The sequence below is a fragment of the Fundulus heteroclitus genome, chromosome 12 (assembly GCF_011125445.2).
Source record: "Fundulus heteroclitus isolate FHET01 chromosome 12, MU-UCD_Fhet_4.1, whole genome shotgun sequence".
In the NCBI taxonomy this organism is placed as follows: domain Eukaryota; kingdom Metazoa; phylum Chordata; class Actinopteri; order Cyprinodontiformes; family Fundulidae; genus Fundulus; species Fundulus heteroclitus.
The window spans coordinates 28,643,952-28,659,847 of NC_046372.1; the positions used below are offsets into that span (position 1 = coordinate 28,643,952).

At 38.8% G+C, this 15,896-nt stretch overlaps 1 protein-coding gene across 2 annotated transcripts in view; it reads right to left on the reverse strand.

The window, feature by feature from the left end:
* edil3a (EGF-like repeats and discoidin I-like domains 3a) overlaps positions 1–15,896 on the reverse strand; it is a 185,162-nt gene that overhangs the window by 125,631 nt on the left and 43,635 nt on the right. For both annotated transcript variants that reach the window (XM_036144398.1, XM_036144399.1), the window contains exon 3: positions 2,902–3,030. In XM_036144398.1, the coding sequence (XP_036000291.1) occupies positions 2,902–3,030 (129 nt within the window). The remainder of the gene's footprint in view (positions 1–2,901; positions 3,031–15,896) is intronic.

Consider the following 15,896-nt stretch of genomic DNA (forward strand, 5'->3'; position numbering starts at 1 on the left):
GGGTTCGCTGCATTCATATGCTAATTAGGGCCATTAGTGCAGCTGATCGCTCTCCACATACGTCAGAGTCCGGTTCCGACTATTTGTGGCACTGAAAACGGCGACAAGCACGGGTTGCAAATTGTCGTTAACTGCCGAAAATTAGGGAGATCTGCGGTATATTACGGGGACGAAAATCTCACTTTTCATGCAGTGAAATGGCCATCTGTTACCATCACAGAGATCAAAGAGCTGATATAAAGTACAGCACTAGTGATTCTTGAGATGCTTTGAAAAGGTAACATTAAGAGTGGACATAATGGATAATGTCCTCTATGGAAAAGAAGCCAAAAACAAGGCAAAATGGAAAGAAGTAAGCCAATTAGCAGAACTCCAGAAGGGTGCATCCAGAAAGGGAATTCACCAGAAATACAAAAAGGTGCCCATACCTGAGGCACTGGAAACTACCAAACAAACACTGTGAGCCTACACAAAAGAGATAGACGCAAGACGTATAAAAAAGGCTGTTCTCCACTTAACCAGCTAAAGTGTACTCCCAGTGGCAGAGTAATAACACACGAGCCAATCCACCAAGGCAAGAGACTGAGCAATACTGGAAAGGGATATGGGAGAAAGAAGCCTCACATAACAATGATGCACAGAGGCTAACAGATCTAAGAGCAGACCACAATATAGTCTGAACAAAGTCCAGCAAACATTACAATGGCAGACATCCACAAACTCTCTGGTATGAAGAACTGAACAGCACCAGGCCCGGATGTGATCCTCGCCTACTGGCTGAAGAATCTGACTTCTCTCCATGAACGCCTAGCGGCACAAATGAACCAGCTGCTGACGAATGGGACCCACCCTGAATGTCTGACAGAGGGCAGACCAGTCCTAATAATGAAAGACCCCGGGAAAGGGACAGCCCCTACCAACTATCGGCTACACGAAACATTTTAGTTCAGACACAAATGATTGAAGCCGGATCAATACAAGATGGATTCTTATGTGTATGTGAACACACAAATGCACTTTGGAAACGCCTGATATATGCAAAATTGCTTGGTTTACTAAATAATAGAAAAAAACAAAGTGTAAAACACAGACATTAATAATCAACAGGGCATGATAATTTAATCCGAAAACCTTTGTATGCAATCAGAGTGAGCTACGGGCGTAGAAATTCATAAAATCATATGTGACTAGGCCCGTTTAACTACCTCCTTATCCACATTCTAGGCTTTGTACTCCTACCCCATTAACTTTTTACATTTTGTCATGTTACAACCACCAACTTCATGGTATTTTTGTTGCAGTTTTAATAGACAGACCAGGCAGTGCATAATTCTAAAGTGGCTACATTGCTTGTGGCAAATTGCAAATGGGACTTTTTATGGGTTCTTTCAAAAATTGCTTTCTTTTCACTACTACTCTACAAAGACAAGGTTTTTGGAGCGGGAATTATAGTTTCTTTCTTGACAGATTTTCTCACTCTCACAGAGTTTTTAGTTTTGGTGGACAGTCACCTCTTTGGTAGGCAAGTAGATATGCCTTACATTTTACACTTTTAGATGATGCATTGAACAGTCTTATAACATAACCTTGCTTTATATTTATTTGTGACTTGTTTGGTGTTTTCCCTGGGTTTAATGATGCTGTTTGTTCCCTAAAATTCTTACAAACCTCTGAGGCCTGTAGAAACAGCCACATTTAGAGATTACTGAGATCCTATTACACCCAGTTGTAATCAATATACCCACAAGTTGACTTTTGAAGGAATTTGATTGCACTGCAGTTTATTTAAGTATATGTAAATATAGGTTGCTGAGCACTAATACATAGAACATTTTATACAAGTATTCGTGAAAACAATTTAAATATTTTTACTTCACTTCAAAATTATTTACAACAAATTAGATTTTATGGCTGAAAACACTACAAAGGCTCTACTTCCTAAATTAGCTGAAAAAGACTTGATCTCTACAAGGAGAGATGCCCTTTCTCTTAAAGTGCACTGTGCATCCTTACAAAATGCATTACTGTCTAGTTCACCAGCTGCCAGCCAACAACTCCATCGATTGGTGAATGCAGCCCAGTACACCATCAAGCCACAGCTTGCAAACCTAAACACACTCAGTATACAATCAGACTACAGAAAAAAAAGGCAGCATCATAATCATGGGCATTACACACTGAGGAAACCATCTGCTTCCATCTGGAAAATGGTTCAACACAGTAAAATAAAGCAACAACAAAATTACAAACAGCTTTTATCCAAGAGCCATGGCCTTCATCGCACTAATCTTCTCCTCACACAAAAGAAAAGGGGGGATAAAGCAGTAAGCTCTTTACAAGCTGTTACATAACCCTTGCAAAGTTTGGCTGACTTTATACATACAGTGTAGTAACTGTAAATCAGAATATCTTCCAAACTCAATTCATTTCACATTTATTTTTCTTTGTACATCACAACATTTCCTAAATAGACTTTTCTTTACATATTTTTGTTGCTTGTACTAGTCAAAAAAATACTCTAACGAGTGGAAGTTTTCTTTTTATATTCTTTTTTCTGAGCCACACATAATTTCATTATAGTTTGGTACAATTACAACAAAGGCCACCCAGTCTGACGCTGAACAAAAGAAAGCAAACTCAGCTGTCCCATTACTCACCAACCTCACGTTGTGCTTAGTTTGATTTTTCAACAATAATTCACTTCTTTCCACACCTCAAAATTTATTCACAGCACAAGTTCATTAATTTTGTTGAAAAATCTCTGACCAAAAACACAACTCATGCTTTCTGGTGCCCTGGTGCTGCAGACAAAGCAGAGTTTTTCTCCATCTTTACAAAAAAGCTTAGTTGATTTTGATAATATCATATTGGATTTGGATTTTAAAGAAAGAACACACTTACTGTGTTGACAGTGAACTCCACTAAAGCCTGGTGGACACTTGCACACGTAACCAATGAAGGTATCGCCTCTGTAAGTCTCACTGATCTCACACGTTCCTCTGTTGTGGCATGGGTTTGGATGACAGGGGCCTGTGCAGGAGAGAAAGAAAACAGACACATATAATGAGCAACATTTATCACATTCTCATTTACTGAGTACACAAAAGCAAAATGCAACTAGGTAATATGTTTACTGTGTCGAAGCTCATTGTTTTTCATTGTGTGCTCTGAAAGTGAATAAAACGAGCAAAAAACGCAGACCACCTCACCAAGACAGTAATTTATGATCTAAGAGAAAAGTATATTATGTTTTCTGTGCTTTGACAAATACACTGAATGTAAGTTTAGACGCATATTTCTCATCGAAAAACTGAGATTGTGTGCAGGTGAAAAAGGTGTTTGACAGGCAAAGAAAGGTGGACGACAGGGGAGTGGTAAGATCACGGCTTTAAGATACCGCTGCTGGTCTCAGAGATCAAGAGGCTGCAGTCTGGAAATTGTTCAATTTCTCCACTCTGAGAAGACAACTTCTCTCACTCATAGTATTGATAGGGTGAAGCGGAGAGCATAGACTAGGATAAAAGTGCAGTAGAGACTGTCAACAGGTCGACTATTAGTAGTGCATTCAAAAAATCTGGTTTTCATGAAAGAGTGGCAAAAAGTTGAAAGAAAACAGTAAGGATTTCTGTAAAATTTTTATGACTCGCACAAATTGTTATGGCCATATCACACCAGCTCAGTATAGAGATTCCCTCTACAGACCATCTGACTCGTGATATTGAGTATTCACCCGAGAGTATGTGCTGGAAATCCTGACAGCATTGAACAGGGTCCTGTTCGCTACCTCAATAATCAGTTGTTTGTCGTCCATGTTAGAGAGCCAGTGTGTGATTCCTGGCAAAACTGTTTGGAGACCAACCTCACCAGAGGTTGCATAGTGTTTCTGTTGCAAGTAGAAGACTTTACTTTGACATTTTCTCTGGATGTGTATCACGTTGCCACTGTGTCCCACTTCCTGGCTCAGTCATGAATTTCCCAAGAAATTGATGCATAGTTCCATGAAAAATAGACCCAGGTCTATTTTGGTCAGACAGCTGGAGACATTCGCAGGGAATTGCCCGAACACATTCACTTCTATGTCTTCTAATTGCTATGAACTTCATATGACCCAATTTTCTATCAGATCAGATGCCAAATTGGATCCGGTGTGTTTTGGGCCTAATCTGTGCCATGAAACAATATACACCACCATCAAACAATGCTCACTGTGAAACATGTCATTGTGCTAGAGTGACCTAGTCAAAGTCCTGATCTAAATTTAACTGAGCTTCTGTAACAACACTTGCAAATGGATATTCACTCACAGACAACCATCCAGTCTCACAGAGGTATTTTTCAGAAAAGATGGGACACAAATTTCAGTTTCCAAATGTACAAATCTTGTAAAACACACCCAAAGATTTAACTTAGGTTTTCAGGTTTTTATTTGTAAAAATATATATTTTTTTTTGAGATGCACGTATAATTTTTCATTCACTTTACAATTGCGTACAACTTTGGATTTGTCTTTCACATAAAATCCAAATAGAATAAACTCAAAGTTTTGGTTCTAATGTATGAAATTTGGAAAAGGTCAAGGTTATGAAAAAAATTAGCAACACATTGCAAATGTCATTGTATCAAAATGCATTGATTTTCTTCTTTGCCACCATCAGTCCAGATAACTAGTTATTAACTTTTTTACCCCATTCACATTCAACAAAAACAGAGGCACAAACCTTTGTTTCTGAAGTGATGATAACTGAAGCGTATTTTTGAGTCATCTTATGCTCCACTGGATGCAACTGGGAGATTAATATTTGACCTACTGCCCTTGATGTTCTGATTATTTCAAACCGGTGGCTAAAATATACACCAGAGCCCAGAGTTGCAAGAATGTTCAATAATAACAGGTCAAGAATGATCATAGAGGAGACTGATAATTTATTTTACAGAAGTAAATAGCAATCACAATTTTATCAGTGCTTCATTGTTTAGAAACTATAGTCCTCAAAAAAAAAAAAAAAACATTTTATTTGTACTTAAAAAAATTATTTTGCAATTTTGCTCACCCATGCAATGTGCACTTAAAATAGTAAACACTATTTAAAATGTACTTGCAACATGAAATGTTGTTTATGAAGTAAAATAAGAAGGAAAAATAAAGTAAACTAATCCATCTGGATAAGAGCCTAGTGGGGACCCAGTACACAGTTGGGAGTTAGCAAATGCATAGTTGCAGCCATTTGCTATCAGGCCTTGATTGTAGATCAGCAAAAGCAGAAACTATTCCCCTTCAAGATGTAAAAACTACAAAGCCACTGGGGTGCCAAAAGGCTCTTCTTAGAACACCAGATCATGAGAAGCAAAATCCTCTTTGCAAATGAATAAAAAAGTGCCACTATGTGAACATACTTCCCAACCACTTGTGTTCAGCAACCCAAGTGGGTTCCAAGAGGGTTGCTGAACACAAATGAATTGAACCACGGCCCTTCACAGCATCCCCTTAAAAATCATCAAGTTACACACTGGAATTCTTTTTTCTACTATAGGGAACTGAACTTGAATAAAAGGGGAGAGGCAGATATATATAGGGGAAAAGGTTGATGGAAAACCTTTAGAGAGTTCTTTAAAGCATCTGGCAAAATAACACAGGAGTGGTTACAGGAAGACTCTTTAAAAGTCCTGGAGTGACCCAGTTATGATCATAGTGCAGTAAAGAAGCCCCAGAAGGACTTGGAAATGAAACTACGCTGATGCTTTGGATCAGAATTTTCTTTCTTTAATGAAAAAGAGAAGAAAACTTCAAAGAATAGCTGTCCAAGGCCAAAATTGCTTTAGCCATGTAGTAAAGGAAAAAAACAGACACATTTCAACTTGATGTTTCAAAGTTGAAAATTATCCTCCAAACATTGGATGGCCATGGAAACTTTTTATAGTAATTTCAAGCTGTGTAGTCCATGTCAATAACACTTCTGTAAAATCAAACTGTCCACTTAAGAAGCAACACTGATTGACAATAAATGTCACCTGCTGTTGTGCAAATGGTATAGACAACAGGTGGAAACTAGAGGCAATTATCAACACACTCCCAATAAAGGAGTGGTTCTGCAGGTGGTGACCACAATCTGGTTCTGTATGTGGAGCACTTTCAACTATTAAAGTTGAATGTATATGTAATATGTGGTAAGAATATTTAATTCACTCAGATCTAGATCTATTTTAGTGTTTCCTTTATTTTTTGAACTGTGTGTGTCTGTGCATATATATATCCATCCATTTTCTAATACGTCTATCCCTTGTGGGGTCGCTGGTGCCCATCTCCAGCTGTCAATGGGCGAGAGGTTTGCCAGTCTATCACAGGGCAGAACAGAGACACTTGGACTGTGGGAGGAAGCCAGAGTACCTGGAGAGAACCCACGCATATATATATATATATATATATATATATATATATAAATAACTACAATATGCATATCCATAAATATGGAGATGTGCAGTTATACAAAAAACAATAATGGGTTTATTTTATTGGTCTGAGTTTGTGTATGTATGTGGGAGCTTGGCGTCTGTCCCTGCGTGGGATGGGCAGGGGTGGGGTAATGGTTTTGACAGCTCGGTGGAAAAAGCTCAGTCTTGAAGTGTTCGATTTGAGAAAGCGATACCTCTTTCCCTAGGGAAATGGGGGGGAACAGGGCATGTCCAGAGTGTGTGAGGTCATTGCTGATATTTCTGGCCTTCTTGTTAAGTCGGTCAGTGTAGATATCGCTGAGGCAGGGCAATGTGGATCCTCTCTGCCATCCTAACCACCCGCTGTAGGTCATGCCTGTCCCTGGCAGCGCAGCTTGTAAACCACACTGTGAAGCAGTAGATTAGTTAACCAGCAGGGGGTGGGGAAGGTGCGTCTGCTTCAACTTCCTGAGGAAGTAAAGTCTCTGATGGGTCTACTTCACCTAGTTTGAGGTGTGTACGGACTGAAATATGAACTTAATGCTCTCCACCCTCTCCACCTGCACTCCTTTAATGGAGAGGGTGGAGGGCACAGTCTTATTAGATTTCCTAAAATCCACTATAAGTTCATTGGTTTTTGTGACATTGTAGTGTTTAATCTCCTCCCTGTACGCTGACTCATCATTGTCGTTATTCAGTACTACAATGGTATTTGATATTTATGTATTGTTAATATAGTTAACATAATTAATATACATATCATTATTTTTTATTTTCTTGGTATTGTTCATGTAAATCTATACTGGGTTTTACCATGCCATCACAGGGTGTCCCCCAGATAATTGTGTAAACCTGGTGGCAAGTGTTGTCGTGGTAGGATGCGGGAAGTGCAATGAGTGTTGCAGCTTGAAGAAGGGGCGTAACGTGGACGTACTGTGCGTCGAGCTAATAACAGCTGCAACGTTAGCTTATTTAGACCAGAAGGGATTTTAATGAGATAACTGTGAAAAAAGTTCTAGTGGTGTGAATGCTGTGTGTTCAATCCAATGTTAGTTCAAGCAAATACGGAGAAAGTCATTATTGGTTACTCTGCTTTATCGGTGCTAACGAACCTGGTGCTAACCCTCACCTTAAACACATTTAGACATTGGTATACATCATATTCAAGATATCTTTTCAGCTTAAATTTTAATATTTTCAAGATGAAAGGCAAAGTCAGCTCCGTCATGCCTTTTTTGATTCATTTTGGTCGGTGAGTGGGATCAATGAATCCCTACAAAGATGTTGTTAACAATGCATATCTGAAACAATACCAATACTATATTGTACAAGTTAATGAAATGCTATTTTGGCCTTGTTTGAATGACTTAACTTTATTCTGAACTTCCAAATCTGAAAAGTTTTGAGCATTGAAGCTGATTACACTACTCTGGCCTGCCTGATGAAGTATCGACGCTTCTACCTGGCCAGGTCCTGGGTCAGTACAGCCTGGCATACAAAAAGCTGTTGTGAGCCCTAATTTGCATGGGTATTCATGTTCATGGTAATTAGGTAAAAGCATACTGGCTGTGTACAAACTGGTCCGATCATCACAACATCATGTTTTTGCTTTAATATTCAGCTGCAGAGAAAAATAGCAGAGCTGTGAGCGCATAGTTAAAAAAAAAATCACAAAAAGCAATATCTGAGCACTTGGTATAGATCTTTTAATCAACAAACTACCATTTATGCCCATAAAAGCAACATGGTGACCTTAAATCTTTCAGCTTAATTATTGAGTAACCCCAAAGTTGTAAAAACCTTGGAGGTTGGGAATGGTAAGGAAAAACTTTGAAAATTGATCTGTTGAATCCTGCAAACAGTATATCTGAATATTAAAATATTGATATAGAAGGAAACCTATGTGGATTTGCATGGTAACGTATACTCAATTCAAAGCTTGTAAACTTTCAGTTCACATAAAAATCAAAACAAGCTAACATTTTTTCTCCCCACTGCATGTTTTTTTTTTCTAAAGCTGCCTTTTTTGTATGCCTATTCAGCTCTGTTCTTAAAAGGCATATCTGACTGGAGAAAAAAAGTGCTTTGACAAGAATGTTATTTAATTTTAAGTGATAAACAGCAAAACATCCCAAGGGTAAGAATATCATGCTCTCTTAAGTTAGTGTGACAAATTAAAAGCCAGAAGTGCAAAATTTGACACCGTCTCAAAAAGGGAGAAGTCTGAACTGTCATCTGCTGAGCCATGGAAGCTGTGCTTCAACTTAAAGTGTACAGCATTGGTTGAAAACGAGCTAAGCAGACAAATGAATGAAAAAAAGGCATCACTGCCAGACATAGTGTTTGTTCTCCAATAAAATGAACAAGATTCTGGATATGAATGACAAATGAGGTAATTCTGCTGAAGATGCCCTATTTCAAACCTAGACAGGTATCAGCAATAATGAAAAGAAGAGCTAATTGGTTGAACAGATGAATATGGTATCCTTCACCCAGACCCTGCTTTCAGAGTGAAAGAAGATTGGCAGTAGTGAGTTATTGTCACAAAAAGCAGAGGAAATGGGAATAAGGTGAGACAGACAAACCAGGGGTGATGAAGAGCTAAAGTGAGCTTGTGGCAGATGTAGAGGTAGGTTACTCTAAGTGGCAGCTACTTTAGAGTTCAAGTTTTAGTTTATTTGATTGTAATAAAGGAATGATAGATATAACTAAGATTTATATGTAATTTCTCAACCACAACTACCTCAGCTTGCTAAAATCAGAAGCGATGTCCTAATCCGATCCTAAGTACTGGCTAGGTGTTCCAACATGGCTAAGTAGAACGAATACAAACAGCTACAGTTGTGTTGAAGATTATTCATACCCAAGCAGAGTAATGTTTTTCAGCAGCCAAGCCAAGGTGCCAACTTAAATCTGATAGACAAACACAATGAGGGTAGTATTAAGGTATAAATAGAATGGGCTCAAGGGTCATCTGCGCTGGGATCGGGGTGGAGGGTTAGTACCGGATTATGGACCCGGTAGGTCGGGTTGTGGTGGTCCCCCCATCTTTATGTTGGGATTCACCTCCTGGGTCTGGGGACTGGATACCCCTCTGGGGTGCCGGTGCCTGGACCTAGGAGTATAGGATTTGTGTGGTGAGTGCGAGTGTGTGTACTGCATCCCCTTTTTTTTTCTTTTGGTGGGAGTGTTCACATGTGGAGGCACTAGGGTGGGGACGTGGAAATGTGACTCTGTACCTGGTTTTCATTTTGTCAGGTTGGGTTTTGGACTGTCTCCTCTACTGGGACATCGCAGTTATCCACTAAGAGGGGATTTTAATTTTAGCTGTTAAATGTTCTCTGTCCCATTGTTCTCATTTTGTTTCTCTGTTATTTTCCACAGTCTTTTTTTCATATTTATTCCCTCACAAATATATTTGTAAAAAAAGTAATCAATGTAAAATCTTTTTAGATTGTTTTGTCTGTTTACCATTTTAAAGGTATACTATGCAACCAGGGTTGATTTTCCAGCGAGGCTCCCCCCAGAGGGCGAAAGTAAAAGTGCACTGTCGTAAAGATGCTCAGCTGTTCTGGTTTCACCGACAAGCCAGGCGCGGTTGTTTTGAGCTTAGCAGACAGACGAACGCAACGAAAAGTGGAAAAAACGGCAGTACAAACAACGACTAATACAGTGAAGGTATGAACATCAAGCTTCCCGCAGCGCTATCTTGGCGAGGCGGCGGCGGGCGCCGCCGCCCCGCCGCCGCCGCCCCGCCGCCGCCCCGCCGCCGCCCCGCCGCCGCCCCGCCAAGCCGCGGCCGCCTTGTCCGTTTTATTATTATTATTATTTTTTTTTTTTTTTTTTTTATGTTGGCGAGACGCTACCGCCACCTCCTCGCCAAGCCGCCGCCGCCAAGCCGCCGCCGCCTCGCCGCGGCCGCCGCGGTAGCGTCTCGCCAACATAAAAAAAAAAAAAAAAAAAAAATAATAATAATAATAATAATATTAAAACTCGATATGCTTGCATGTTTATTTGACGTTAACACGCGGTTCTTTGTTGTTGCTTTCGCGCGTGCATATAGTGAATGGCAGGGCAAAAACACATGGAGTTCTCGCCGTAAAGCGAGACTTCTGTGTGTGCGGGCCGTGAGCTCTTGCAATTGCAAGTGCGGTATTTTCCCCACAGACCCCCAGGGCGGCCGAGAAAACCTTTGTTCGACCTGAAATGACTCATTTAATCATCCAAAACGGTATGGAACACATTAATTAACTGAAAAATGTTGCATAGTATGCCTTTAATCTAAATACATTTTCACTCTTAATGTATCACTGTTGTATTGTTTTCCCCAACATTCTTTTTTACATTGCGTGGTCACTGTATTCTGTTTACCGTCTCAATATAAAAACAATTGTCACTGCCTCAGCTTCTTCCCTACTGACTGAGGCCAGGCCTCTAGGAAGTAGGTGCTGAGTCTCATCATGCCTGCCTGGTTTTGAACATGAGCTGGTTGAGACGACTATCTGTCATGTCGTTGCTAAAGAAGTTAGGTGGGTTGCAGATTTGGTAATCGATAGCACTATTTGTCGGTAAAGTTCACTGTATCCTGTTGACAAACAGAGAATACTTCACTTTGCTGGAGTACTAAGTATCAAAGCATTCACGTTTATAGTCCGGATTTCAAAATAAAAGCATGCCTCAGTGATAGACTGTTTTCCCCATCTAAGCAAGGGAAATATATATTTAAGAACTTTAATGCTGACAAGTTTTTTTTAAGTTTCTAATGATTCTTTCCAAAGATATTCAGAAATATAATTTTTCAAAACTAAAGCCTGGTAAATATGGCCAGTATTAATCTCTTTAAATTAAACTGCCATTCAAGGATGACTTCTGTGGTGAATTAGAGTTCAATTTCTATAAATGTCACTGAATATGTTTTATTCCTATTAACTGTGGTGTCTCTGCACTTGGGGTCAGTGGGGCCAGACCCCACCAGATGGCGCTGGGGAGCTCTATATATATATATATATATATATATATATATATATATATATATATATATATATACCATAATCAGTGGGACAGGATTGTTCTTTATAGAGTAATAATGTAAAAAAAGGCAGATTGTTTTCCAATAAAATGATGTTAGAAACATTTGTGTCTCTATATCTAAGTCTGCCAGAATACTGACAAGCTCAGTAGGCAAAATCCTCTTGTGGCGCCTTGATATTGGGGCCAGCCCACCCATGTTTGTTTAAATAATGATCATCTGAAATTGAGCTCTCGGTAGAACTCCGTGGGGCACAAATACTCCGGCCCCAAGCTTGGATCATCTAATCAAAATAATGATATGCCTCATGTTATGTTTACGTCCAGCTGAAAGTGTGCGGCAATAGTGTTGGTTGGCCGTGCTAGCTCATTGATGTGAATCTTTTCTGTTCAATAAATTAACATTATTAGAGAGCCTTTATTTGTAATTTTATATATAAAAAATTAATTACATTTACCTTACATAAAATGGCATTTCTAGTGTGTTGGTTTATGCTAATTTATCTTTCACTTAAAATTGAATGGTTGTTTACATCATAAAAAAAATAGTTGCTGCTGATAGGTGTTGAGTTTTTGTCTTCATCAGGAAGGAAGGATTGCATTGCTGTAATGGCAATAAATATTTTCTTTACTTGTTAAAGTGAAAGGTATAAATAATATTAAGATGCAATATTTTAACAAAATCTACATAAAACATCATATTTATTTCAAAATGAAAACTAATTCTAATTTTTTTTTTCTTTTGACATGCCTGACTGATTTTCCATCAGAAACAAACGTATTGCTTTATAAAAGATTATTTGAATCTAAATCAACAGGAGTACTGATAATTATGACTTTATAACTCTAAAAGCGAGTGAGGATAGGCAAGGAGGAATCAAGCTGAAGGGTCAAAGATATGCTAAACAAAAAAGGAAAATGTATGTAATATCTTTATACAAATATAGAGTAAAGTGTGTGTCATGGAGCCATAGGGATATCAGTTTGATGCACCTTTTGAGTAAACATTTAATTTTAATTGATTTGTATCATTGTATGGAGAAAAAAATCTTCACTGCGTCATCCATAAGACAGTCTAAATGTCAATCAACAATAAATATTGTGAGGGGGAAAGAGAATCCAGAAATCAGTTTTGATAAAGTTGGACTCATAAAACAAGGAGGCAATGAACAGAAACACAGTACCGTGTTTTAAACCTTTGGAGCTAGGATCTTTTAGCTGGAGCTAAAAAAGACCACAACTCAAGCCGCATTTAAGTTTCTGCTTAGCAATTTGACCACACCAAATGTCCTATTGGCACTTATACCCTTGTTTCAGGCGCAATTGAAGCACTGCAGTTCTTATTTTAAACAGGGGATAGTCCAGATGTTAAAATCTCTCTGTATTCGATAACTGGTGACAGAAGAGTTTGACAAGGAAGTGCAATCGAAATACTCAACTCTAACTAAAAAAGCTGGCCTCATAAGTGGGATATTTTTAGCAATTGTTCTTCCTTTTGTGTAGTCTATATATTGAACCATGCATATGCTTGTAAAAAAATTACCCTACCTTGCTAATCTTTCTGGCGAGTGGCACTCATGCTGAGCACTGATTGTTACAAAAGTGGGAATGTGCACAGCCAGCCGAAGCAACCAGCCCCTACAAGAACGCTTCTAACATGAGTTGGTCACAGGGCAACTTAGAGAACAAAGAAGCTTTAAGCCCCACAATTTAGGGTCACCAGCACACAAAACATGCATGAGGGATCATGCAAATGCTGCAAACCTGAATTTTGAACCTGAGATTTTCCAACAGCACAACAGACAATCATTCCATTCTCATATTTTTAAATTTCTAAAAACATGAGGAATTTCGTCATATCCTTTATCAAAATAATCAAGTAAACATTGGTGGGCTGGCCCCAATTATGAATATCCATGAAGCACTGATGCAAAAAATAATAAAACCACAGTAAAACAGACGGCAAGAAAAGTGGAAAACAGAAGCGAGAAAAGAAGCATCTTCTTCAATGAAGGCCAGAAAGGTATATTGTGTGTGTTCAGAGGATGCTCCCTAGGCTCATGTATGTTGTATGATGAATGGATGTGAGGTGCATGTCCAGAGGAACCATTAGAGGCTTTCTTGTGTGAATGTCAGCTAGTGCTGTGATGCATACGCCAACGTTTGCTCAGAGATTGATGAGATCATGTGTCATTTCCAGCGCAGACTTTGTGATTTCTTTTCTGGCTGCAGAACAAAGGCCAATCAATCAGCTGTGAATTTCTGACCAATGGATAAACATGGAAGAACATTATCTGCTTCCTCCGATGATCGGTCAGAAAGACTTGACACTTTCAGGGTTAAAGCCACATATGCACTCTTACATCATAGCTGAAAGCTGTCAAACATATTGGTCATAAATCTGACTGTACAAAAATACAGGTGATATTAGGAGGAAATACAGAATTGCCAAGTGTTCTGTGGCCATGAACAATACTACTTTATTTTGAGTAAAATTAGGTGGAGGAAAAGAAGGCCTACAAAAACCACCTAAAAATAATTAGAAGAAATATATAGAATATCATCAAAAAGCATTTTTCCCCAGTAATCCAATTTAGAAAGGTGAAACTCATTCAATATCTAGATTTATTACAGACATATTTGTGACATGTCATGTATTTACTTCCATTTAGTTTGATGGTTATGACTTAAAGTTACCAAGAACTGAAAAATATTTCTCAGATAAATTTTTAGATAATATGAATATTACATAAGTCCGCGTTTCAGCAATTTGTATGACAGAAATGTAGGCCTAATTGAAACTATGTCCATGTGCAGCACAGTATAAGCCCCTCAGTACTTTAGCATTATTTACTGCCCGTTTGGGTCTGGGGTCTCTCATCTTCCCCTTGAAAATACATAGATACTCAGTGGAGTTTGAATGAGGCCAGTTTGCTGGTAGATCAAGCCCTATGATGGCATGGTAATTAAAAGAAGTATTGGTACTGCCTGGAGTGTGGGCAGCTACACAGCCAATGGTTTAAATCCTCCCAGAAGGTTCACATCCTCTCAAGCCTGTGCTTCTCCCCGTTACATATGCAGCTGTTTCTTCTGCACTTTTTTTCCCCAATCAACTTTATGCTGTGTTCACACCGAACGCGATCAGTGCAGCAACGGCCTTGCTCGCTTCACCGTTCATCACATTTGATGTGAATGCACCATTACATAATTATATTTAAAGGATGGGATAAAGCACTCCACTCTTTATGAAGCTTGGTGAAAAATGGCCTACTAGACAACTGCCAAGTCAGCTATCTTTAACTTGATTGTAGATTTTATAGCCACGTGACCATTTGATATTATTGGTGTTCTATAATATTCTGAATGTTGCAATATCATTAGCTTTAACCCAAAGTCAAAAAGATTTGTTGTACTAAATGTTTGCAAGTCAGCCCTATGTGCCTAATGACTATAATGTATAAACAAGTTTGACTTTTTGAAGTAAATTGCTGTAAAACAAAACCTTTTTAGTGATATGCTAATTTATTGAGATCCGCCTTTGTTATTGGCTAGTTTCATTGCAAAAAAGTGGGCCAGGTATAAGGGCCAGATCTGATTTTACAACGGTAAAATCACCTGGAAAACATGTCTTAATCTTATTCAGAGCTGCTCTGAATAACACTTTGCTCCTCTTGATTGAAAATGTTTTATTTCAACAGGATTTTGAAAGTGGAATTGAAGAGTCTCAATGAAAGCATAACCAGAAATGAAACTCTGCCCTGGATTTAACTAGATTTTTTTCTCCATCTTACAAAGTGCTGAGATAATAGTGATAAGCCAGCCTATCAAAAAACCTTGTAAGCCTTTCATAAGATCTTTATTTAAGGAACAGGACACACACACACACACACACACACACACACTACACCTGCCTCTTGAGTGTGAAATTCATATGTAAGCTCCTCAGATCTGACTATGCACCTAGCAACATCACAGAAAAAAAAAATCTAACATGGCCTAATTGTGTCACATCTATTTTAACCTAACCTCTTTTTTTCTTACGATGGCTTCACTGGTTCACAGGTTTCCTGGTGAATGCACCCATCCGGCACCTACTCTGATGAAAGTTGGCACCGCAACACCAATATTACATCAAGGCTCTCAGCATGTGCTTTTAGAGAGTTCAAGGCCTCCCATTCTCGTGCTCTTTCCCCAATCAACCATTTCAGCTCATCAGCATTTCGCAGCGTCAGACAAATACACTTAGAGGTGATGGTGGTAGGAATTTTGCAGAAACAAAATTGTTTGGAATATGTCAAATAAATATCGAAAAAGGAGAGGTCATGCTGGAGATCAGCCAGCAGTCGAGGAGGAACGAGGGGGATTGCAGGAGTTAGGAAATGCCAGGGAAATGTCAAAGCTATAGCCGGCTGGCTCCCAAGGGTCTACTTAATAATAAA